A 27,021-nucleotide genomic window follows, 5' to 3' on the forward strand; every position below is an offset into this window, starting at 1 on the left:
TATCCAAATGTCCACTGACAAATGGATAACAAAATGTGATATATACATACAATGGAATATTATTCAGCCTTAAAAAGGAATGGAACTCTGATATATGATATAGCATGGATGAACCTTGAAAACACTATATCAAGCAAAATAAGTCAGACAAAAAAGAACAGATATTATATTATTCCACTTCTGTGAGAGACCTAGAAAATAAGATTCATACAGAAAGTAGAACAGTGGTTGCTAGAGGGTGGAGGGAGGAGGAATGGAAAGTTCTTGTTTAATGGGTAAAGAGTTTCAGTTTTAAAGATTTAAAAGTTCTGAAATATAGTGGTAATGGTTGGGAAAAGTGAATATACTTAATGGCACTGAATTGTATACTTAAAAGCAGTTAAAATGGTAAATTTTGTTATGTAAATTTTGATACAATAAAAAACTAATTGAGAAAAGATAAATTTTTTTAAAAATCAAATGAGAAATAGTAAGTGGTAAGTTCTTTGATTTTGATATTTCTAATACATGTCATCAAGTAAAAACAGACTTGGGTCCACCACCTCAAAGCCATTTACCCTGTGTGTTTATTACTCTATAATTCATGTCCACCATGATTATGAATGATGTATTTACATTAAGAACAAGTTCCAAACACAGAAATAGAGAAACTGAAGCAACGGATTTATGTCAACACAATTCCATCTGTTAACACTGTCCTTTGAACCCAGGGACGAAAGTCACACGGTAGGGCTGGGAGCTTCACCTTAGCTGTGAAGTCCTCTTTCATGCCATAGGGCACTTCTGGAAGGAAGCTCTGTAATGACCAACTCTAACTACTTGCAGATTTCCTACTAGTCCTACACAGGAAGTCATTCTTGTGTCTCACCTGCATGAGTTCCTGTTTTGAGGCCTGGGGGCTGGTGAGTTGAAATCCAGTTCCAGGGAGTGATGTCATCTCAACTGAGCTATGATCCTGGTGACCTGGTCCCCATCCTGGTGTTGTTGCAGCCCTTCAGCTGGGGTTCAGGTTATAAGGGGACCAAAAAGGAAAATGGGGGAGTAGGATAACAGAACAAGGAAAAATGCTTGCACATTTCCTTCGTTCCACTAAAGCATTTTCTGCCTCCATTTAATGTGATGGGCGGACCTGGCCAATGGCAGCTGGAAGCTGCACAGAGGCTCTTGGGGTGGGGATAGGCTCTGTCACAGATCTTGAAAATACAAAGAATTAAAACATACAGAAAACTTTCATTGTGTTTGTGGCACCATTTGGAAATGATGACTTATTCTTTCATCTTTGGATAAAGTTTAAAAAAAACAGGCATTAACTTAAAAAGTTTGTATTCTGTTGTAAACACAGTATGACTATAGGAGCTGTCTTAGCAACAGAAAGAAATAACAAACACAAACATATAAATACTCATGTTCTTTCAACACAATGTCAAGTAGAGGAGGAGGTCAAATCTAGAAATCCTGTCAATACGTAACAAAATAGGATTGCCATTCAATCCCACTGAGATGAGATCCTTTGGTTCTTAGGATACTCAGCCAAAGAACTAAAACGAAGTCAAACACAGTAAGAAGCAGAAATTGCTAACCTTTCAAAATGAAAGGAAGAGAGGTCTTTGAATAGAAAAAAAAATTGTAAGCAATTAAAAGAAAGAGAGACTTCAGTTTTTAGCACATTTATTTTACATCATGATTCTTTAGTTCTTATTAGGTTGATACAATTTGGGGAAATAAATACTCCCTTCCCTTTTTGGCTGCCTATGTATTAGTAGGGGTAGGAAGAACAGAATACGACAATAGGCAAAGGGTGTAGCAAGTGGAAAGATAGAGAGAGAGAGCTGAGAGCTCATAGGAACCCTACTGTTAGCAATACTAACCAAGAAAGTATAGCGTTGACAACAGGAAGTGTTTTTTCCTTATGTGGACTTCAGAAAGAATGAATATGGGACCACATTTGATATACATTAATTATATAGCATTGTGGTTGAGGTTTCCTATCAGACATGATGTGTATATTCTTTCTCATTTTTTAAGCTTCATAGATGCCATTACTTGTGAAGCACTTTTAGTATACATATCTTGGTTAGCGAAAAGCACAGTCAGCTGCCATGTAAAGGTCATCCTTTCAAGTTAACACTTCATTCTACACTTGGAGCTTCATCTCAGAGGAAGTTCTCAAAGGGCATTCCTCTTTTAGTTGGGTTTACAACTGACCTGCACCACTAAATGCAGATAAAATAAACATCACACCTTGGTTTATATATAACAGCTCCTTGCAAAGGCATCTTGTCCAGACAGTAACTGTAAAGGAGTTGTTCTCTCTCAGGCCTTTTCTCTCCATTTCCTCTAAAGCTCTTAATCCCAATGCTTGGTGTCCCGTAAGTGAGTGTGAGGCGAGCTGCCTCCGTGCTAGAGATGCTTGTCGCAGAGAAGGCCAGAATGTGTGCCGAGAACACTGCATTCTGTTCATCTCATCAGTTCTGCCCAATCCACAGGAGTAAAAAATGGATGAGATTTGATATCTTCAACACCAGCAACTCCAGCACCAAGCCGCTCCACAGGGTTGAACTGTAAGAGCTAAAAAGGAAGGATTTAAGTGAGTAGTGGGAATCCAACTAAAGAATCAAAGGAAAATAAAAACATAACGAAAGGAAGCTACTTCTAAATTCAACCTCAGTGACAAACGGACTTGATGACAGCCAACTGACTGTATTTCTTTGAAAAAAAAAAAAAAAAGAGGATTGTGTCTGTAACATCACTTGAGCTATGGGGTGCTGGGGAATATATCTGAGTTTATGGCTTTTCAAATGATATCACCTTGAGTAACTCACTTTGTTACTATATACTATATGTCTATAGTATATCTAGTATATCTACACAATCTCTCTCTCTCTCTCTCTCTCTCTCTATATATATATATATATATACTATATATCTATATACTATAGGATAGTTACACCTATCAATTTCCTACTCCAAAAGTATGATCATGACATTAATTACATATTGCACCAAATTCTGAGAGATCCAGCTACTCCTTTCATGATTAGAAAGTCTGAAAAGCACACTAGGTCTTTCAACCTCTAGTGAATTATATACGCCCTGGGACTAAACCTTACCTAAGGTCTGAATGTGTGTGTTAGTCACTCCAGTCATATCCAACTCTTTGTGACCCTATGGACTGGGGCCCATCAGGCTCCTCTGTCCATGGAATTTCCCAGGCAAGAATGCCCTCCTCCAGGGGATCTTCCCAACCCAGGGATCGAAACTGCGTCTGTTATTTCTCCTGCACTGGTAGGCGAGTTCTTTAGCACTAGTGCCACCCGGGAAGCCAAAGGTCTGAATAAGCAAATTCATATTCCAAAACTGCTTTCTTAGAAAGAGCTGACTCACATGGAACAACTTGATCCAATGAGTGAAATGTGCTTCAACTTCTTCACTAATAGGAATCAGGTCTAAAAGAAGTTAATGTTATTTGCAACAGGATTTGTTAAGAGTGGGAAAATAAAAGTAGTCATACACAATAACAGATGACACTGGTCATACTGCAAGAATGTGTTACTTAAGACATTCACGTATCCTCAAATTTTTGTTTTAACAACTTTACTAGAGATAATTTACATAGCACAAAAGTTATCTATTGCAAGCGTAAAACCTAATGATTCTTAGCAAATTCGAAGAGCTGTGCAACTATCACCCCAATCTAGTTTGAGATCACTTTGATCACCCTAAAAAATTTCTTCATGTTGTTTGCTGTCAATCTACATTTCCATCCCCACCCCCAGGCAACCACTGATTTGATTTTTCTCTCTATAAACTTGCCCCTTCTGGATATTTCATATAAATGAAATCATAAAACATGCTGTCTTTTGCAGCTGCCTTCTTTCACTAAGCATAATGTTTCTGAGGTCCATCCATGTTGCAGAAAGGTGTCAACAGTCTGTTCCTTTTGGTTTCTGAATAGCATTCCACTATTTGGATAGAACTACTTGGGCTTCCCTGTAACTCAGATGATAAAGAACCTGCCTGCAATGCAGGAGACCCAGGTTTGATCCCTGGGTCAGGAAGATCTCTTGGAGTAAAGGAGTGGCAACCCACTCCAGTCTTCTTGCCTGGAGAATCCCATGGACACAAAGGCCTGGTGGGCTACAGTCCACAGGGTTGCAAAGAGTTGGACACGACTGAGCGACTAACACTACTACTACTACTTGGAAATGCCATATTTTGTGAATCTGTTCACCAGTTAATGGACATACGGACTTCCCAGGTTGTGGCTGCAATTAACTGTATTGCTTTCAACATTTACATATATGACTTCCTGCAGACACGTATTTTCATTTCTTCTAAGGACTTTCCTATGAGTGGGAACAGTCAGTCGTGTGTTAAGTTTATGTTTAGCTTTCTAAGAAACTACCAAACCTTTCTAAAGTATCTGCACCATTTTGCATTCCTGTCAGCAATGTATGAGAGTTTCAGTTTGTCTATATCCTCATCAACACTTGATACTATCTTCTTTACTACAGTCCTTCTAGTGGGTATTAATGATATCTTACTTTGGTTTTAATTTATATTCCCTAATGACGATTAATGCTGAGCATCTTTTCATATCCTTATTAGCCATTTGTATAGCCTCCCTGTGAATCTTTGCCTGTTTTTACACTGAGCTGTCTGCTTACTCAGTCAAAGGGTTTCTTTATACATTCTGAAAACATACCAATTATTTGATGTGAATGTATTTTCTCCTGGTCTGTGGCCTGCCTTTTCAATTTTTTACTGGTATCTTTTGAAGTGTAAATGTTTTTAATTTTAATGAAGCCCACTTTATCTTTTTTTTTTCTTTTATGGATCATATTTTGGTGTCACATCTAATAATTCTTTTCTTAACCCAAGGTCATGAAGATTTTCTCCTATTTTTCCCTATGATTTTATAGTTTCAGCTCCACATATAGGTCTATGAGCTACTTTTAAGTTAATTTTGCATATGATATGAATTAAGAGTCTAAGTTCATTTTGGTTTTAGCATGTGAATATTTTATTTTCCCAACACCATTTGTTGAAAAGACTATTTTTCACCAAATTATCTTGGCATTTTTATTGAAAAATCATGGGATGCAAAGGGACAAGAGAGGATGTACACAGCCACGGTTGTACATGTGTTCCCATCCTGAACCCCCTCCCACCTCCCTCCCCATCCCACCCCTCAGGGTCATCCCAGTGCACCAGCCCTGAGCACCCTGTCTCATGCACGAACGTGGACTGGCGATCTATTTCACATATGGTAATATACATGTTTCAATGCTATTCTCTCAAATCATCCCACCCTCGCCTTCTCCCACAGAGTCCAAAAGTCTGTTCGTTATCTCTGTGTCTCTTTTGTTGTCTCGCATATAGGGTCATCATTACCATCTTTATAAATTCCATACATATGTGTTAATATACTGTATTGTTGTTTTTCTTTCTGACTTACTTCACTCTGTATAACAGGCTCCAGTTCATCCACCTCATTCGAACTGATTCAAATGCATTCTTTTTCATAGCTGAGTAATATACCATTGTGTATATGTACCACAACTTTCTTATCCATTTGTCTGCCAATGGACATCTAGGTTGCTTCCATGTCCTAGCTATTGTTAACAGTGCTGTGATGAACACTGGGGTACACATGTCTCTTTCAATTCTGCCTTCCTCGGTGTGTATGCCCAGCAGTGCGATTGCCGGGTCATATGGCAGCCCCTCCCTTGCCGTTTTAAAATACTCATTTCTGAAGTCAGCTAAACATTTCCCATTTTGCTAATCTTTTCAAAGAACCAACTTGAGATTTAATTTGTCTCTTATTTTTTTCTAGCCAATAAAGATTTTCTCTTCACTGATTTCTGCTTTCTTTCTTCTTCTTGTTTTGGATTTATTTTCTTTTTACAGTTTCTCTTTCTAGTTTCCTCAGTTACAAGGTGAGATTTTCATTTGAGACTATTCTTTTCCTATATAGATTTCTAAAGCCATACATGTTTCTCAAGAATTAATGTACCTGCATCCTGTAAATTTTGATATGTTGTGGGTTTGTTTTCACGCCATTAAAAACATTTCATGGCTTTTCTTGGATTCCTTCTTTGACTCTGGCTATTTAGAAGTGTGTTGTTTAATTTCCAAACATCTGTTATGGACTAACCAGATCTCTTTCTGCTGATGATTTCTAACAAAAAATTGTTACGGTCAGTGTATGCTATGTGATTTCAATCCTTTCAGATACTGTAATTTGTTTTATGGCATAGCAAATGATCTATCACGGAGAATATTCGTGTGCGTGTGATAAGAATGTATTCTACAATCATTGTTCTATACATGTCAGAGTTGTTTGATAGTGTTGTTCAAGTCATCTCCATATCCTTGCTGATTTTCTATCAATTATCATGAATAGGGTATCCATTTATTACTGGAATATCTATTTTTCCTTCACTTCAACTGGACTCTGCTTCATATGTTTTGAAGCTGTTACTAGAGCATATACATTTATAATTGTTATATCTTTGTATTGATCCTCTCATCATTATAAAACATCTTAGTCCCTGGTAAGTCTCATCTTCACATCTATTTAATCTGATATTTAACAAAACCACTTCATCTCTCTTGTGGTCACTGTTTGCATCGTTTATCTTTTCCCACCCTTTTTCTTTCAACCTATCTGTGTTTATTAACTTAAGTATGCCTCTCATACGCTGATACTTGGATCTTCTTTATCCAGTGAGCAATCTTTGTCTTTTGTTTCACATGCTTAGAGTCACACTGAATGCCATTACTAACACAGTAACTCACATTTGCCATTTTGCTATGCTTTCTACAGTTACTGCCTCTTTTATTCCTCTTTACCACCTTGTTTTGTGCCCAATACTTTTCACTGTACTGTTTCAGTTCCTCTATTAACTTACTATTTTTTGAGTGGTTCTATAAAGATTATAATGTGCTTCTTAATTTACCACAGTCTACTTCAGATTAATACTAACTTACTTCTTCCAGTGAAATGAAGAAATTTTGCTCTACTATGGTTCTATTCCTTCTGCCTTCCTTGGCCTTAAATATTGTACTGTGGTTGCTGTTTAGTTGCTAAGTTGTGTGTGACTCTTTGGTGACCCCGTGGAGTGCAGTACACCAGGCTCCCCTGTCCATGGGATTCTCCAGGCAAGAACACTGAAGTGGGTTGCCATTTCCTCCTCCAGGGGATCTTCCCAACCCCAGTACTGAATCCAAGTCTCCTGCATTGGTAGGCAGATTCTTCACCACTGAGCCACCAGAGAAGCCCTAAATACTGTATATTATATCTGTATGTCATTAAATACTACATCTATAGTCATTAAATACTATATATTACATATGTTATAAACCTACTAGCACAGTGTTATAAATATTGTTTTGTTCAACCCTATGTTTTTTAAAAGAAGCTGAGCAAAGAAATGAGAAAAAAAACATATTTAGTCTTCTCTATTAACTCATATTTATCTTTCTAACACTCTTCATTTCTATGAATTCACATAACTATATGATAACTTTCAGCCTAAGGACTTCCTGTATTATTCCTCATAAGACAAGTCTGCTAGGAATGAATGCTCTGTCTTTACTTGGAAATTTCTTTATTTCATTTTTATTTTTTGAAGGATAATTTTGCTGGATAAGGAATTCTTGGCTGACAGTTACTTCCTTTCAACACTTTAAATATGCCTTTCCACTAACTTGTCTTCTATTGTTTCTGATAAGAAGTCAGACATCAATGTTCCCTTGAATACGAGTTGTTCTGTGGCTGCTTTCAAAATTTTCATCTTTGTTTTTGTCTTTCAACAATTGAAAGATGAAATATCTCTATGTGGATCTCTCTGTATTTTCCAACTTAATGACCACTAAGCTTCTTGAATGCACTTCAATGTTCTTCATCAAATTTGTGATGCTTCTAGCTATTATGTCTTAAACATTTTTGCTGCCCTTTTCTCTATGTCCTCTCTTTCTGGAACTCCCATTATATGTATTTTGGTGTATTTAATATCATCTTACAGGTCTCCATATCCCTGTTCATTTTTCTTCAAACATTTTTAATCTGTTTTTCAGATTGGATAATTACTATCATCCTGGTCTTCAAGTTCTTTTACTTTTCCTTCATCTGTCTCAAATTTGCTATTGAGATGCTCCAGGGAATTTTTTTCACCTATTTAATTCTTCATTTCAGTTATTGTACTTTTCAACTTAAGAATTTCTATTTGGTTCCTTTTTTTTTTTTTTAATATATCTCTATCTCATTGAGAATCTTTATTTAGTGATTCATTATTGTCTTAATTTCCTTTGACTCTTGTTTAATTAATTAATTATTTTCATTTGTTCTGGGTCTTTGCTGCTGCATGCGGGCTGTCTCCAGCTACAGCGAGCAGGGGCTGCTCTCTTCGTCCTGGCACACAAGCTTCTCACTGTGGTGATGCCCGTGTTGTGAGGCACAGGGTCTGGCCGCAGGGGCTTCAGCGGCTGCAGCACACAGGCTCCAGACCGCAGGCTCGGTAGCTGTGTACACCAGCTGAGCTGCTCCAGGGCATGTGGAATCTTTCTGGACCAGGAATCGAACCTGCGTCCCCTGCATTGGTAGGCAGATTCCTACCCACTGTAACACCAGGGAAGTCCTCCTTTAAGTTATTTATGCACAGATTCCTTTAATTCTTTGAATATAACTATAATAACTGCTTTGAAGTCTTCATTATACCCAAAATCTGGGGACACCCAAGAGCAATTTCTATCAACCGCTTTTTTCTCTATTTTGTTTCTGTGAATATCTTACAATATTTTGCTGAAAATGAGACGTCTTAGACAATATATTTTAGTGACTCTAGAGTCTTATTTTTTCCATGAAGATGGTTATCATTGCTATTTGTTGGTTTATTCCTTGTTTGGTAACTTTTTTCAGCTAGATTTGTAAATCTGCTTTCCCCCCACCCCCACCCTCAACTATAATAAGCAGAGGCTGATAGCCCTGCTCATTTTTTTTCTTTCTTAAGAAAACAAGTTTTAAGTTTTCATTTTTAAGCTTGGTTTTCTAAGGGTCACCCCTGTGCCTGCATAGCTTAGGGGTCAACCAGTGACTGAAAAGGGCTGCCAAGTCTGTCCAACTTTATAAATTCCTTTTTTGAGAAGAGAACTTTCCAACCTTTTCATATATGGCTAGTCATTTGTATCTGAGAATATCCCAAAAGCATGTAATTTTTTTCTTCAGAATTTAGTCAACCGCAATAAAATATTTGGATGATTACATTAATGGTTCCACAACTGTAGGAAATCCCACTACTCAAATTAAACCTACACATTTGTTTCTTCTTTTTCCTTTATTTCTATTTTTTCTTTCATTCACTTATAATTAATTCAATTATTTATATAAAAATATCAGTTGATTTCCTATTGGGTGCCAATCCACTACTTTTCTAGACCTTTTCAACATATATCACCAGCAGCTGCCTCACTCTTACACTGGCAACCCTATACTATAATTCAACTATATGCTTCGTCAAATTATAAATCACTATGTCATGAGCTCTCAATGTTGTTCTATCAATAATAATAATACAAAATATTTATGTGACACTTGCTGTGTACTAGGCATTGTTCTAATTGTCTTGTATAAATTAGTTTATTGAACTCACAACAACTCTATGAATAGTTACTATAATTATCTCTGTTTTATAGATGAGAAGATAGAAACTTGTTTAAGGTCATATTGGGTAGTAGACAGCAAGGATACGATCTGAATTCAGGTACTAAGTCTCCAGAATCCATGCTGTTAACCACAACATTACACTGCCTTATGAGTGTGTGATCTGCAAATGCCAAGAATCTATTACTTCACTTTGATATTACCAAATCCACAAAGGCAGTGAAGTATATACTTCAAAAGACTGTACTCTCAGTCTTTTCACTTGAAATTATTGTATCCAGCATTCAAAATGACATTTTATTAGAGTGTATTGAGTACAAAGAATTTTTATATTAGAAGTTGTTAAAGTGTGTTAAGAGAAAAGCTGCTATTATAAAACAAACATCTAAGAATATTCTAACATAACAAATCCATTTTCAAAATCAGACAATTTATATCTACTGATTGAGATGTGGAAGGCATCAAACATTTGAATATAAAACTAAAATACCACACATTGGTAAGAATTAACTATAACTATAGCATGTCTTTTAACATTTCAGCAAATATGTAAACATGTAAGTTCTCTCTTTCTTGTTACAATTGGTTTTTCCACCCCCATTCTCTCCAAAACATGACCTCATTATGAAATTCCTCGTCTATAAACTTGTAACTATAGATCCATAGGCAAAAATATAACTGTTTTACCCACGATCATCTTGCTTATTCTGCCATTTAAAATATTAATACTATTCCAGATCTTCTGAGAGATTTCACAAAGATTTTTCTGCTAAGAGAATGTGTTGACCAGTGGCAAAACCAAGACAATCACTGCCAACTTCCTTCCTCTTAAAGAATAGACAACAAAGCTGAGCAATGGAAGCACAGAAATTTGTTTTGATGGTCTTTTTCTCATATAGTATCTTTCAACTGATAAAGCAATTGTGTCATAAAGAACTAAATGTACACTGTGAAATACAACATGCATGCTCCGAGGCTCTGTAAATTGTAAATATATATATTTTTTAATTGCATTCAAAATGTAACTGTGCTTACTTTAGCACCATTCACTTGGACTGAGATGACTAAACCATGGGTACAGGGAATTATGAACTCTAGGAAGAAAGCAAGCAGCTAAAAAGACCAAAGAGAGGAAAATCTCCTCAAAGCGGAATAATTCTTTCCATATAAATCATTTGATGATTTTTTAAAATAACCTCTATGAACTGTGAGGTAGTGGAAGAGGAAAGTCAAAATGACAGATTGCTAATCATGCCAAGAGACCTCTTTTCCCTTTCCTGATGATGTTTCCTTAACGTGAGTAGTAGTTTCCTTAGGCAGGCCAGGGACAGAATGCTGCTTCACTATATAAGTATACTTATATACTATATAAGTATACTATGTAAGATATATACACATCTGTATAGAGGAACTTAACATACCTTAAGCTCAGACTCCTTACAATATAAATTCTGATAGACAGGAGCAGCAGACTTTTATTAATTAATTCAGGGAATTCTATTCTCAATATTTGTCATGATGACTACATCTTTAAGAAAGAGAAACAAACAACAGCAGTTGCTAGCCTTCCTTAAATTAATAGACAAAAAAATACTTTGAATTTAGTTTGCTGTTCCACAACAAATAAGAGGAAAATAGAGGAGGAGCTGTCCTTTCTCTCCATTAGAATGAAATGTTTTATGAATCCTTACATTACCTCTTAATCCTTGTACAAAGTGTTCAGGGTACTCTCATCTCACTATTTTCAACCTAATTATGTTTCTTTTTATTTTACATACTCTGGACAAATGAATCTTCCTGAAGCACAACTCTGATCCTTTCACTCTTTGTGCACAAAAACTTCAAATCTCAACTTTTTTACTGAATTAAATACTATCATCCTCCCCTGGTATTCATGATAAGAGAATCCCAGCTTCTCTTTCCATACTCATTTACTACTATTACTCATCCCTATATTCACCCTGTACTCTAGGTAAACCAAACTTTTGATTTCCCAAATTGAGTCTTTCTGACTCAGTCCTTGCCTTCGTTCAGACTTTTCATTCCGCCCAGCTATTCCCCCACATCTAACCCTGCAATGCCAAAATTCTGGCTAAGGCTCCACAAAAATAACACTCACTACACAAAAACTTCCCTAACACCACCACTGCATCAGTTATAACACCTCTTTATCCTGACTTGCCAAAGTATTTTTTAAACCTCTCTGATAGCCTTTATCAAATCCATCTGTGATATAGCTATTTGTGAGTCTCAGGTTTGCAGCTTGTGATACCATGCCTTTATCTATATTTGCTGAATGGAACCAAAATCACTGCCCAAGAAAATACTAGGTAAATCTTTTCTTAATATATTATCCCCTCCTCTTTTTCCTCTTTTTTTTTTTTTAACAAATTTTGTTTTCCCTGATTTAAAAAATAATTTATCTTTCATTAAACAAAAACTTTGGTTCTTCATCTTTTTCAAATAAATTTTCCCTTGATATTTTCCCAAAAGCGTAAGGGATCGCAGTTCTGACAATTCTTGCTGATCTGTGGTGAGTCTGCCATAAAGCTAGACAAGCATTTTAAATGTAGGGAATCAATTTAAGGAGCTCACTAGAGTAAGCCTGCCTCTGGGATACCAAACTTTAATTATCAATAGTCTCTTTTTTCAAAGCCACCAGAAATACAGTAACTGACAGCAATATTCAAGTTCCATGAACAGATCTAAAGTAATTTAAATTGGCAAGATTTTCTACCACTTCTCTCCCAACCAGCCAGTTCCTAAGCTAATCAATATGAATTAAAGTTTTAAAATAGCCATTTATGAAATGTCGAGACTAGCTCTAAGGAATAAACGCTTCAATAACTTTTTAAAAAAAGGAAAAAAAAGAGCCATTCATACATGGTTACAAAATATAAAGCAGCTACAGACAGGCTTAAAAGCAATACTTAAACCTCACGCCTACACAGATATATGGAACTGACTAAACATTAGCCTGGATTTCAGAAATAAAAAAACGTAATACAACTTTGAACTGTTCTCTCTGACATCACCAATACTTAGATAATAACAGAAGCCTAAAGATACACAGTACTAGTTCTGAATGTGTAATTACTAATGGGTCCTTCTTGCCCAAAACAAATTTCTTTAAGGTTTTAGAGCTGTGGGCTCTGCCAATTTGCATGGTTGATATACTTGGCCAATAGGTCAATTAAATTACCTGTTGAATGAGTGAGCGAGCCTCTTCAGAGACACATTCTGGCATGTTCAAAGTGGTGTGAGTATTTATTCCTGCTGGATGGCATTCAACCAGAGTCTGAAACAATCAATCACATACACTTCTTATCCGAAATAACATCATATTGTTTCATCACAGGGTTTATAGACAGCAAAATACAGACAGTTCAACAACCACCTTTGCCGCAGTGCCCTCTAAGCAGTCTAGGACAAAGGCTATGAGCCTAAAGAACTTCTAACTGGAAAAAAGGCAGTCATCAAAATCACATCATAAGCTTATGCCACTTGCCCTTTTCCCTTAGATATAAAGAAAATGGCCCATAATAGAAAGATTCCATTACAGCCAAAACCTAAAACAGGATTCGGTATCTCGGAAATTTTTTAATGTTCTTAAAAATGTCCAAAGTCGAGAATTTGTTAATAATAATGCTTTATATATGTATAGCACCTTATGGCTCAAATGTATTAATATCTATAGGTGATTTGTATATTTCACAACAATGTTAGGAGCTCAGTATTAACTACATACTTAAGGTAGATGACAGCTTACAAAGGTATGATTGTTCATTTCCTCTATTTTAGTCCCAGGAGGCAATCTGCACAATACTCTATTAGAATCTATTAACTTCAGATATCTTACTTAAAAGATATTGATCAGAGAAAGTATGAATTCTGTACTTAAGCCAGAACAGAGAGGAAAAATTTACAGTATTGAGGAAAAAAATCATGCTACCTTTAATATCTACATTAATTTTCTAAAATGATAATTCCCGCCTGATTTCAGACAGGTGTTTAAAACAGAGAATTCTAACAAATCCTTACACAACCCTTACAGGTTTAACTCTGTTAAAACTGAATCACAGAGAAAGAAGAAAAAGAATGTCTAGTCTTATATCTTGCTATGTACTAACACTGTGACATAAGAGAATTTTACTATCAACTTATTCAATGTAATACAATTCTACTTTTTAAAAAATCTGGAATCTTGATAAATTTGCATTTTTCTGGTGTCCCATTCCTTTTGATATCAAGGTTTTCTTACTTAGTCCCCAACCTAGAAACTAAAGGCAAAGGCTAAATATTCTCAATTTGAAATCAAGGCAGCATCTGGATAAACTTATTAAACCTCCAGGTCACTGCTTACCTTGCCAGTGAGAAGTTCAAAGAGGACAGCACCCAAACTCCACCAATCACAGGCTGCAGTTTCTTCTGTGATCGCTCCAACCTCTGAACACACCAAAAAAGGTGGATATTAAAATTCTAAAGGTCAATTAAACTCTCAAAATTAACATGTATTAGCAAGGTGACCTTTTTAATGCTGAGAGAGCACATACTAAATACTACTGGGCTTTCAAAATTCCTGAAAGTTACTTATCCCTTTGGTCACCTACTGTGGTTGCATTTTTTTTTTTCTATGCAGTCATATATTGAACTGAGACATTTGTTCTTTAGCTGATAGAGGGACACCTTCAAGATGCTATACTTAAAAGTTACATGAATCTACTAGATCAGCATTTTGTTTAACTTTTCAAATTTGAGAATATACAGTCAACTCTATCTCAGAGGTCATTTTTTGTTTTCGAAATAAAGACTCTAGGTTTCAGAAGGAACTTGAAAAATTATCTAAACCAGTATTAATTATCCTTTGAGTTACAGACCAGAAACCAGAAAGGTGAAACGTCGTGTCCAATGTCATACAGAAAATCAGCAGCAGAACTAAGACCCAGTTTATAGCATCACCCCTCTTCTGTATAATCAATTGTTTTCAACTAAAGGAGGAGCATGTGAAATGCAAATTTACTCATTTTGTTATTCAGAAGTACAGACAGATATGGTATTTTAAGCCACAACTGAAACTACTGGCTGAGATAAGGGCTTTTAGAATATCTCCAAATTACAATTTTATCTGTGTTATCCCTATCTCTCACCAGCACAAGTTCCTGAAACGTAATATAGTTTTCAGGTGTCATCTTTCAGGTTTCTCCACAAATCAGCAATAACTCCTCATTTCACCATTTTTGAGGTTTTTAGCTAACTCATGTTTTGATGTCTTCTTGTCCTTTCCTAATAAGATCCAACTAGTCACCAAGCCTGAATATATCCGCCCTTTCATTTCCATTAGACTGACAAAACATGCTTGCTATTTGTCTGCAGGTAGCCCACAACTCACAATCACACTGAAAAGGCTCTGTAAGTAGTTAGGTTGGAACTTGGACAATAATCACATACGCAAGACGTGCTCAGGTGCCCAGTCTTTTAACGGATACTTAGCGAATCTACTATGTTGGAAATTCAAAAAGACTTGTAATACAGCTTGAGTTTTAAGTCTTAAAGTAAAGGTCACATGCATCAGAAAAAGAGTCATTTCTATGCAGAATGCTGAAATTACTCCACTGCAGCAACCTCCTTCCTTATCCCTACCCCATCCTGGGTTGCCAAAGGCCTCCGTTCAACGACACCCTCCACACTAGCTCCCACCCAGTCTTTCCTCCCCCGGTTTTGCTCTCCACCAAATGGCAACCTCTCTTCTCTCACGCAGCTGCTCTCAGCGAGGTGGTAAGAAGAAAACACAGATATTTCACTAACGCAAGTTATTGTGTGAATGACCAGAAGTCTCCTAATCCCCTGAGAGCCATCTGCAGTCATAAAATAGCCAATTTGTTTGAAAAACTGAGAACTACCTTACTATCTGACAACAGAGTTCAGTTAAACATATATTGGCACATCGATGAAATATTACTACATAAGCATTTTAAATGATGTATTCACACAAGGTTGAAGTATGTAAGTAAATGTCTGGATATAGCAAATTTTAAAAAACAAGCTATAAAACAATAGAATCTTAATTTTTAAAATGTGTATTTTTTCCTAAGAGACTGGTGAGAAAATACAACAAAATATTTTAGTTTTTGCCTCTGGGATGGTGAGATCTTTATTTTCATTCTATACTTACTAACCTACATGAATATCTAAGTGGTATAGTTTTAAACATATAGTGAAATGACATGAAAACTTCATTCAGGCTTGTTGGAGCAGGAAAGATGACACTACTACAGGTCAGTCCTCCCTAAGGATCTGTCTGCCTACAGTTTGCTCTACAACTTTACACTTGAACTTAGCCGAAAAGCTGAGGAGCGATCCTCTACTTTAACGTGTCATATCATATATGTGAGACAGTAGAGGACTACGAATCGAGAGTCCTGGCCTAAGAACCTTGAGGAATTCACTTGATCTCATCCTAACACAAGGATTAGATCTGAGGGCTTCTAGGTTAAATTTAGCTCTATAATCTACAATTCTGACACTTACGGATTTCCTAGAAGGAGATTTTCTTGAGGGACCATTGCTTGGGGGCTCTCATTCAAAGTACTTACACTACCCCTCCCAGATTCAAATACACTACCCCCACCCCCATTCCTGGCACCCACACAGAGAGACACCATCACCTTCAGAAGAGTGCTCTAGAAACTTTGGAAACATTTGGAAAGTAGAAGAAATTTACCACAGCCCTGTCATCATATATAACCTTTTGCACATTTCCCTCTAGCCTAAGGCAGGGAATGGATTATATCACTTACGTATTCAAAATTCTGAAATGGCTTCTCGCTAACCATTCAGTAACATTCAAATGTCTTGCTTAACCAGGCATGTATACATTCAGGTCTCCATAAGGAGGTCTCAACATATTTGATTCATTCAAACCAACACTATGAGCAGTACAAACCAGGTCCCTGCTAGGCACTATTGCTCTGCAGAACTCTATGACTTACTATGTTGCTGAAGAATGTGAAGTTAAAGTCAGTTTCCCCTCTAGCAGGGTTAATGGCTTTCTTTTTAAATATCTTGCTCAAGAATACGTTATGTCATCTTCTTTAATCATACAGCAAGTACTACATATTCCTTACTTTTACAAAGGTGTTATACGTTCACAACTCAGGATCCCAAATTAATGACCAGCCATCTGTTTTGAATGTGGCACCTCCAAGTCTAACTTTCTGTGTATGATTGTTGCTAGTAGGCATGTATTGCAATAATGATAGTTGCAACAATAAAACAGTAGCTAACATCTGCTGACTGCTTACTATATGTAAGGAACCGTGTTTAACATTTTACACGAATTATTTAAAATTTCCAAGCATCCTTATGGAGAACTTACTTGGTAGAATGACTTTGGAGAAGAAAGAATACTACGTTTATGTGTTCAAGGACAGGGGGAACACCTGACCCCGTCTGCTCAGATCAGGTTGTGAAAATCAGACACGTGTTGGAGGGTCTAACAACAGGCCCCGAGGAGCTCTACACCAGAATCACACCCCGAGCCTCTGCTCACAAAGGTTTCCTGTCACAGCTGAGCAAAGGGTCACTGGGGTCAGTCTTCGCAAGGTAACCAATGGCTAATACAATTTATAAAGGGACCTTTCAAATTCAGCTAAGGTCCGAAGTGCCATCACCAGTGCAGCCTAGACGACCAAACGCCATGTGTTCGCCTGCTCCCCAGATCACTGCCTGGAAGGCGACTGGGGGTGAAACGTGTTACCACGTGCGCGGTGGGGTGGGGGGTGGGGGTGCTCCAGATGCTGCCATAAGCACAGTGCATCTTCCTGAGCATCAAAGATTGTTACGTGTGGGAGGGGGCAGGATGTTGTTTTATTGTTAAAAGAAACACAGACCCATCATGGAACAGAATGTAAACCTTGCATGGATTTGCAAGATAAAAAGACTTCAAAGCAACGTCAGACTAGTCTCAGAGGTCCCCACTTCATATCACCTCTACAGTCAGAAATACTTGGACAGAAAAGTCTGAGAGGCACTTCAGGAGACAGGCAAGGTGTATGCCTCTATTGGTTCTCTGCAATCTCGCTCAACTACGGCGTCTAAGAACAAGGTTCATTGGTTTTTACGCTGCTTTGAAATCTCCCACAATTTTCTGCCCGAGTCCTTAACAGGTAGGTAACAAAGAACATACCGCTTCAAAACGAGCCTCAGTCTGAGTGTGAGACAGCACAGACAGTAGCAAGAGACCCAGATAGGCCCTAAAGCCAATTTACTTCCCATTTTCAATGGGCTCACTGTCCGGCCCAGGATGCGCTACACGGCACCTCATATGACCACTGGCGACACTCTAGCACCATCAACCTTAGTCTCCTTCATCTACTCCCCATTTCTTTTCCCATCTTTCCGTGATCTTCCCCTCTTCTTTCTTCCACAAACAGCCTGCTTCTTTTCCCCTCCTCTAATTCTCTCTTTCCTCCCCTCACCCCTTGGCCACCATTGGTTAAGCAGAATTTGTAAAGCACTTGAGCCTAAAGACACTACTGAAACCCCAATCTAAGAAAAATTGCACCTGAAAATCTGGAGGCAGCTAAGCTGAATATCATCTTTAATCTGACTGGACTAATAAATAAAGATAGCAACTTTGAACAGTTAATTTTTTTCTCATGGAAACATGGAAAAAGACACTAAACAATTTTAAATCCATCCCCTTAACAATGCAGCTTGAACCACTTCAAAATGAGTTTATATTAAGCAGGGCTTCATTAATGAATGTGAAATTGACATCATAACCAACTGTCCTTGATTTTAATAGATAACTCTGAACTACAACAAAGAGCTTTGTATTTAGAAAAGATACAAAGAACTTTCCAATGGCTAGAAAGTGAAAGTGAAAGTGAAGTCGCTCAGTCGTGTCTTACTCATAGCAACCCCATGGACTGCAGCCTACCAGGCTCCTCCGTCCATGGGATTCTCCAGGAAAGAATGCTGGAGTGGGTTGCCATTTCCTTCTCCAGGGGACTCTTCCCGACCCAGGGACTGAACCCAGCTCTCCCGCATTGTAGACAGACACTTTACCGTCTGAGCCACCAGAGGAGTCCAGTGGCTGAGAAAATGTAAATGTTAGAACAACTGGAAGCAGAGAATCATAAGGTTTCTCCTTTAGGGTTTTAAAATAGAATCTCACTTTCTTTTAATAAACAGAATAAAAGATTTTGGTTGTCTTTTTAACATTCCTTATAGATCAATAATTCTTAGATTAAAAATTTAATACACTCTGAAATCTCATTGCCAAAAAGAAGACTGAGGTTGTGCAACTGTCAAAACTAATACTCAAAGACTGCTTATTTCTAAAGTCTATACAAAATTTCAAGCATTAAACAAGAGTACCGATTCATATATAAAGCTACATGATAGCTACTACAAACAAAAGGTAAGTAGGTATGCATATCTAACGTCAAACACAGAGAATATAAAGAAATATCAAATAAATCTGTGAGGCTTCTATTAAAAGCTCTTCTATTCGTATATTCTTTTAAAGTATAACATAGTAAAGCTGAGAAATTCCTTTAAACTCCCACCTTGAATGTTTAAAATCTCGGGGGTGGGGGGGGGGAGCAGAAAAAAAAAATTTAAAGGATAAATTCTACCACTGCTTTGTCAATTTTCAAAATATCTTCCCTATAAAACCCAATGTGTTCAGTTTCCATGCGGACCCCTCCCCCGACACCACATCCTGTATTCGCAGATTCCAGGGTGGCTGAGCAGTCTCCCCAGTCTCCATGAGTATGGCAGGGCTACAGGCATTAAGCAAAGTGATGGGGGGGTGGGAGGGTGGAGGAAGTAAACTATTTCCTACAGAAAAAAACAAATCCTCAGGTTATTCCCACGAAAACTCAAAAAGAGATAGTGATATCAAAGGACGCTGGATTTTTGTCTTCCAGTCAAAGAAATGTACCGATGGGGTTCTAGTTCTGCTACTTTTTGAGCCTGGCTGGGTATTTCAGCTTCTCTGAAAATGATGACAGCCAGACTTCTAACATTCTTTCTACCTGTAATTTTATGATCCTGAAAGTGTTTTCAAAAGCACTCATGAGCTTTTCTCATAACTTCTCTCTCCATTAACCTAAGACGCCCAAAGAGCGGGATTCTGCTAAAACGAGCCAGTGTTCCGCAGTCTTTCTTCTCCTTTCTCTCCACAGTGACTCTTCCTTTCCCGAGACCTGATGGCGAGCGAAATGAATCAGTGTCACTAAATCTAACCGCCATCATCATTTAACGTAATGGAGACACAAGCTCAGCTCCAGATTAGATTTCAACTCATCCAAATTTTTTGGAGGACAGCAAATATCTAAGAACTCTTTAGTAAAATTCTAGAACTCCTATTTTAGCCCTATCAATCCTCATAGCCTAACAATATAAAATCTCACTGATTCACACTAATGTTTCAAACTACCAAAATTCACAGGTGAAATAACAAGTTTAAATAAAGCAATAAAGCTATCACAAGTAAAACAACAAATTTAAATAAAACAATAAAGATATCACAACATAAAAACGTGCCTTGTTTACCTCTGTTTCACTCATGTTTAACTCACAGAACACTTCAACAAGCTAGGATATTTTTCAGAAAAATAATGCTACTTGAGTAACCCATATTGTCAAAAGGCTTGCTAAAACATATACAGTAAGAGTTTTACAGTCCTTATGATAGTCAGAGTTTACTGTCTCCTTCTTACAATCAAAAATAATAATGTTAACCTGACCCCAAAACTGTGTTATAAGCAGCCTCACTCCAGAAAAGTGAAAAAGCAGAAACCCTGGACTCAGGAGACAAAAATAAAAATCTCCATGTGTATGAGAAGTGAAGGGAGAGACGCAAAGTATACGCTCTTAGACTACATGAAGTCTGAGACACTGGAGAGACCAGGTGATGCCAACATTACTGAAATCACAACATGTACTATCTACCGACCCAGGCCCTGCCTTTCAGGGCCACACAGTTGAAGCCACATGGACCTGTCAAAGACATGACTCAAAAAGAACTGTAGATAATGCTAAAACTAAGCGAGAAATTGTACAGAAAATTTTAAAAGCTAAAAAACGTGTCTCAAACCCAAGCTTTAAAAATGAACACCAACCTTCCTATAAAGGTTTATGATGAAGGAACTACCTTGCATTTAAAGTGTGAATCCCCAGATTTAGAATTTACTTTTCTTTAGGAGACATTACTGCTATGGTGCTTGATAAAGAAGGGAATCTGGTATTCCGCATTTAGGCTTTGATGAATTTGTTAAGGCACACTTTCAGACTGGTGACGTCACTTGATTCTGTTCCCTGGTTTTTCCACTAAGGGAGATCCACACATCATCGCATCCTTCTCCTTACCTCTACTGATAACAACAAATAGCTACTCACCCGCATTCCAAAAATACTAAGAGACAATTCCTTGACTTCCCTCTGGCAGTATATTGTTGCTGCTCTCTTCCATTCAGAATATGATAGGAAATACAGTAAGTTCACATATAAAGAAATTCTATTTAAATTTAGAGTATTTAAATATCTCTCCCAAACTCTTTCCCTTAACTACACTTCTTTTTAATAAATAGAATCTTAGACGCTTCATTTCTCTTCACTCTTGAAGTTACAGTAATTATGGAACTGTTATTAAGAGGTCATATAAAACTCAATGAAAAAGCAACTATTGTTGCAAATAAAGTATTTATATAATAGTAAAATTAAGCCAACATTTAGATTCTAAAAGAATTAGTTACATAAATGATGGAGCACTTGATCCAAATATCAAAATGATGGAACAATTTTAAAGGCATACATCTATAGAATATATTAAAATGATAATCAGTAGTAAGTATACTTTGAGGGGAGGTGGCGGGGGGCGGGGGGGGGGGTGTGTGTAAATGCAGTTCTCTAATGTCACAGGATTTTCTTCCCAAAACAATTCTTTAAATTTTGACACTAATTATGACTCAAGGATTCCAAGTCTCTCTTTTAGGGAAAAAAAGGTAAGAAAAATATAGAAGCTTTTAGAATAAAAGAGAGATCTTTGGTGAATAAGACAATATAAAAATTAAGCCACACAGGATATTCACATATAAGAATGAAATTGAAACTTGTACAAAATTCAAATAAAAATGAATCAAAAAAGAAAAAAAAAATTAAGCCACATTCTTACGAAACTTAAAATTAAGCACCACATACACTTTTACAGTATCAAAAAAAAAAAAAAAAAAAAAGCTGTGGTGTTTAGATTTTCCATAAATTCTGTAAGTGTTCAGTAAAATTTAAAAGAAATAGTTTGTTAACTTTCTTCCAAAGGAGTCAGACTTCCTTAATGGCCTTAGACAGCAATTTTTATTTTAATGTGATCTATCATCAGTGATATATGTGAATCAGGGAAAAGAATATCTTTCTTCTGCAATGAGCATTCCATGTCAGCTAGAGCATGGAAACATTAGTCCTGTGTTTCTACACAGACAGTCTTTCCCTGCAGCATCTGTTGCTAATTGAAAGGAACTAGAATTACAAAATTCTAGTCAATTTCTCTCACCAGCTCTTGCTGTGTATAAAGATTTTCTATGCAGGGGCTGAGCATTAGTCTTCCACTACAGATAATGACTATAGAGCTAAAAGAAACATGGAAGAAAACATTTCTTTTTTCTTTATATATCCAACAATACATGGAATTAAACTGTAAGAAGAGGGACAGCTAAGCATATCTTTTGTTAGCTTGGTAAATTACAATTCTGTAAACGTAACTATTCACCTATAAAGTCTATTAGCGTCCTAGTTAACTAACTGTGTGTGTCTACTGTTTGGGCTGTCTCTTCACACAAATCTTCAACAGTAACTGTCAATATCAAACCAAATATGTCTTATTTCTAGCTCCGAGGCATAGTACCTGGCACACAGCACATTAATAAATGTGTGTTGAACAACTATCTCCACCTTGTGTTTTGTAGCACGATGCATTCAAAACACCTGCAAAGAATGCATTGCATGCATTTTCTTTAAGTCTCATTGAGCACAGAGATCTACAGCAAGTCTTTCTGCATCTTTCATGTGGTAGGCCAGAAAGTTTTAAACATTATCTAAAGCATCACTCTGGCTGCTGGATGAAACCCAGATTAGAACAAGGCAGAAATGGAGGTCAGCGAGCTAAGGACTGCAATAGTCCCGGGAAGAGATGATGGTGGCTTAAAGAGGGGCGGTCAAGTGTACACCTTCCAGGGCTGCCCTCTGCAGAGTGTGGCTGCTACAGTCTGTCCTGGCATGGATGGCACGTGGTAAGGAAAAGGAACCGAAAGCCCTGGGAGTAGGAAGACAGAACTGGCAAGTACACTGAGCTTTCCTCTGCCCCCGTTCAATGGAAGGAATCTAGACACAATGACATGAAATGTGCTGCAAATGGGTGAGCTGGAGATAATCCCTAACGAGAGCCTGGAACCCCTAACTAGAAATCTGCATTTCCTAGCCCACCCTTTCAAATGGGCATCTTGCTCCTTTTTTATTTAATAAAGTTCTATCTGTATTTCAGAAAATGTAAGCTGCCCAGTTATCTGGCTCCATACTCCATAAGAGTCCTTCAACATTGTACTCAACTGATTATTCAAATACCTTCTTGTCAAGCAGAGTGTATGGACTGCTTAAAAGTGGCTGCTGTTGCATCACTCAGACTCGTTAGAATGTCACCAGAGAAGACCGATGCCAGCGGCTGGCACTTTCCGGAGGGGAGAGTTTGCAGCGGCCGAGCTCTGTGCCTCTCCTCATGCCTCTGGTGATGCGAGGAAGGCGGGGCTCCTGCCCTCTCTTGGCTCATCCCAGTCTCTAGCCTTGCCTCCTACCAGCACCAGACTAATTCGGGTGGTTTCCACGTAATCTAATGATATGAAACCCTGGGCCCTGAGTTGTACTGTGGAGACCTGCACATGAGTAACACACCACACTAAGACAATTCAGGTGAGGCTTGACAGAATTCTGTTTCTCTCACTACCCCCATTTTAATTCCTTGTTGTCGTGGTGACCTGGCAACCAAGGTCTGAGCTTTTACACAATTATCTGCACAACTTGGGTCAGGACTCCTTGATTTAACTAGATGCAGCATTCCAGAGCCAAAAATTACTTGTTCAAGGAAGTTTATAGGTACCGTTACTACATCGTTTTCTGTGAGATAAATTAAGAAACAGGTAACTACCAGATGACTTCTGGTTGACTGACTGATTCTAATTCTGAGCTTACTGAACTCTCACCCTGCATTTCTGGGAGGAAAAAAACCAACGCACGCTCCACTTTCCATTGATCATATCACAACAACTCCGTTCTGAAGAGCCATCAGGTGTCACCGTGTTACCCAACCAAAGCCATTACAGTTGATTGATGAGAAAAGGCTAACTGGAAACCGTGACTATGACAGGCACAGTCTTCCGTCTCCCTGCTGCTCCGCTGCGTTAGGCAGGCGGAGCTCACGCACTGCTATGGAGGGAGCCTCAGGAATTCTATTTGCTTTATCATCAATTTTTTAAAACCTTAGGATTTTTAAACATTTATTTGAAGGAAGTATTTATGAATAACTGTTTAGAAGGCATCAGACCTAGTTACTTCCTGGCGATTCAAACTGACAAGATTTTATCGTATAAAAATTGAGGATTTGGTCAAAGTAGCTTGCCAGGAGTTCTGGTATGTAATGTGGAACTCAGTTTTCATCTTTGTGTTAAATATCAGGAGTAAAAGATAGTTCCCCGTCTTCTTCAGAATAATGTGGTGGTAAGGCCAATTAACTGAACAATTGCCGAAAACACATTTGGTCTTAAAATTAAGAAGCATTACAACGCAGCTATTATTTAAAACCATTTAAGTATCTAATCTCATGTTCCTCTTCTAAAAAAGAAATTTGTCTAAGATCATAAAGAGAAAGATTAGGAGGAAATAAGAGATGAAAATTAACTTTCTTTTAATAATCTAAAGCTTGAAGTAAACCCCTTATTCCCCAATATCAGGAAGTACTAGGAAATGGACAGAGACATTGTTTTTACACAGAAGAGGTGAAATACAGTATCAATTCATTTACCCTTATCAATTCTCTAGTTCTAATAGCTAAAGAATTTCTTCTCTTGAGAGGGACTAATAAATTATTTACTCCAGTGCCAAATAACAAGGACTAAACACTCTATTACTCTGTCTCATTTTTACCACTAGATCCAAATCACATTCTGATCTGATGAGAAGTATGGTTTCAGAATGAGTCTATTGAGAGGTGAAAGTGACTGGCCCATTATTAAGGGATTCATGAGGGCTTCAGAATACACCCTGCCTAGGGATCGATCCCAAGGTTCCAGACCCTCAAACGTACAGAAGTGAAAGTGAAAGTCGCTCAGTCATTTCTGACTCTTTGTGACCCCCATGGACTATACAGTCCATGGAATTCTCTATGCCAGAATATTGGAGTGGGTAGCCATTCCTTTCTCCAAGGGATCTTCCCAATCCAGGGATCGAACCCAGTTCTCCTGCATTGCAGGTGGATTCTTTACCAGCAGAGCCACAAGGGAAGCCCAAGAATACTAGAGTGGGTAGCTTATCCCTTTTCCAGCAGATCTTCCCGAACCAGCAATCGTACCAAGGTCTCCTGCATTGCAGGCAGATTCTTTACCAATTCAGCTCTCTGGGAAGCCCAACATACATAAAGTAACCCTTTAATCTTCTTTCCATCAGAAAGCTCTCACCCTCCTGGACACGCTTAATTAAGACTTAGGCTGACTTGAACCTCTTTTTGCTTAACCTAATATACTCAGGGCACAAGCTTCATCAGTACACAGGGGCATTGACAGGGGTGGAATGCGCTGATGGAGAGAATTTTCCTCATGTAAAATATCCACTGTTCTATGGCAAACTTGAAAAGATACTGCTTCTCTCAAAGACAATATAGATTTAGTTTTATAACATTAGGAACTAAAGGCAAAAGATTAAAAGTACTTGCTAATCATTCGAGGAAAACATTAAAACATTTACTATGTACAAGAGAGCTACCGTTTAAGTTTTGCTTAAGGGTAAATCACACAAAAGAGCTTCTGTTTGAAACATGACGTTTAAATATTAACCACAGATATTTCACTCTTCTAAAATTACTTCTATAGCTCCCTCTTGCCTTTTTCTTCCTTTTCCTACGGGGTGGAAGACTACACCAGAAATACAGCCATACTTCCTGGTTATAACATTATTATTTCAAAATATACATCTATATTCATCTGCTTTCTCTATCAACTTCACAGGCTTAAAATTAGATTCCCCACTCATGGTGAAGTTACCTAGGACCCAGAAATTCTGAGATCTAAATGATTCTTCTTTTAGACAACTTTGTTAAAAATCTTGGCATTTATATTTCACACTACTCAAGAGCTGTCTTGGCTATTTTCCTCCAAATGAAAATATTTTCCATAAACTCCTCATTTCCATATTGCATATCATTTATGTACAAATGATATATGAGTAAAAACAGAATACTTAGAAAGTCCTCCAAGTGAAATAATTTTTTAACTTACTGATGTTAGATAAGAAATCAGTATTTATTCCTTAGCGGAAAAGTTCTTGCCTTAATAAGATGGACTCCAATTTTGACTAAATTTTGTATAAGAAGGCTATTAGATCATCTGACATCTGGCATCTTCTCAATATTCAATAAATCTACTTTGGGTAGATATATGATAAAGCAAATATTAATATTATAGGATATTAAATGCAGAATCTAGGTGACAGATAAATATGGATGTACAATTCTTCCAACTTTTCTGTATGCTTGAAATTTTTTCAAAATATAATGTTAAGAAAGAAGTTTTTAAAAATCTATTTCACTACTGATAAATTAAGGCCTACAAAGTCTTAAATACCTTGCCTATGGTCACACAATGAGTTAATGGCTGATTTCAGAATACTGAGTTTTGATAATTCTCAATTCCATTGTAATATTCTAAATCTTAAACCTATGATGCCCTCATGGTATTTTAAACCATCCATGGTCTGAGTCTTAGATCTGATTATCAAATACATAACTGTCACACAGAACACCATGCTTAAAAGGCAACTAATCGTGTGTAAAGCATGCTTATGGAGAAAGGCAGGAGAGACTATGCCCCCAAAATATATTCATGGATTATTTGACAATAATCAGGCAAGAGCAAAGAGAGGTAGTAAATAAATGTCATGCTCTAAAACTGAATTTTGCAGATAGTTTTCAGCATGGTTTTTCTATGTTTCACTTTTCACCATCAGCTGTGAGCTGTTTCCAAGTGTGAAATCGCCTAAGAGAGGAAGCAAAGCTGTCATTTGACATCTGGGAGCGTGGAGATTGGGCTGTG

General features: G+C 37.4%; 1 protein-coding gene across 4 annotated transcripts in view; it reads right to left on the minus strand.

Annotated features, from left to right (window-relative positions):
- Nucleotides 1-548: 548 nt before the first annotated feature.
- RPS6KC1 (ribosomal protein S6 kinase C1) overlaps nt 549-27,021 on the minus strand; it is a 195,606-nt gene continuing 169,133 nt past the window's right edge. For all 4 annotated transcript variants that reach the window (XM_061160965.1, XM_061160968.1, XM_061160964.1 and 1 more), the window contains 3 exons: nt 14,028-14,110; nt 12,867-12,962; nt 549-2,568 (listed from right to left, as the gene is read on the minus strand). In XM_061160965.1, coding sequence (XP_061016948.1) covers nt 2,458-2,568; nt 12,867-12,962; nt 14,028-14,110 — 290 coding nt within the window. In that variant the 3' untranslated portion in view covers nt 549-2,457. The remainder of the gene's footprint in view (nt 2,569-12,866; nt 12,963-14,027; nt 14,111-27,021) is intronic.

The sequence above is a fragment of the Dama dama genome, chromosome 14 (genome assembly GCF_033118175.1).
Source record: "Dama dama isolate Ldn47 chromosome 14, ASM3311817v1, whole genome shotgun sequence".
NCBI classification, from domain to species: Eukaryota; Metazoa; Chordata; class Mammalia; order Artiodactyla; family Cervidae; genus Dama; species Dama dama.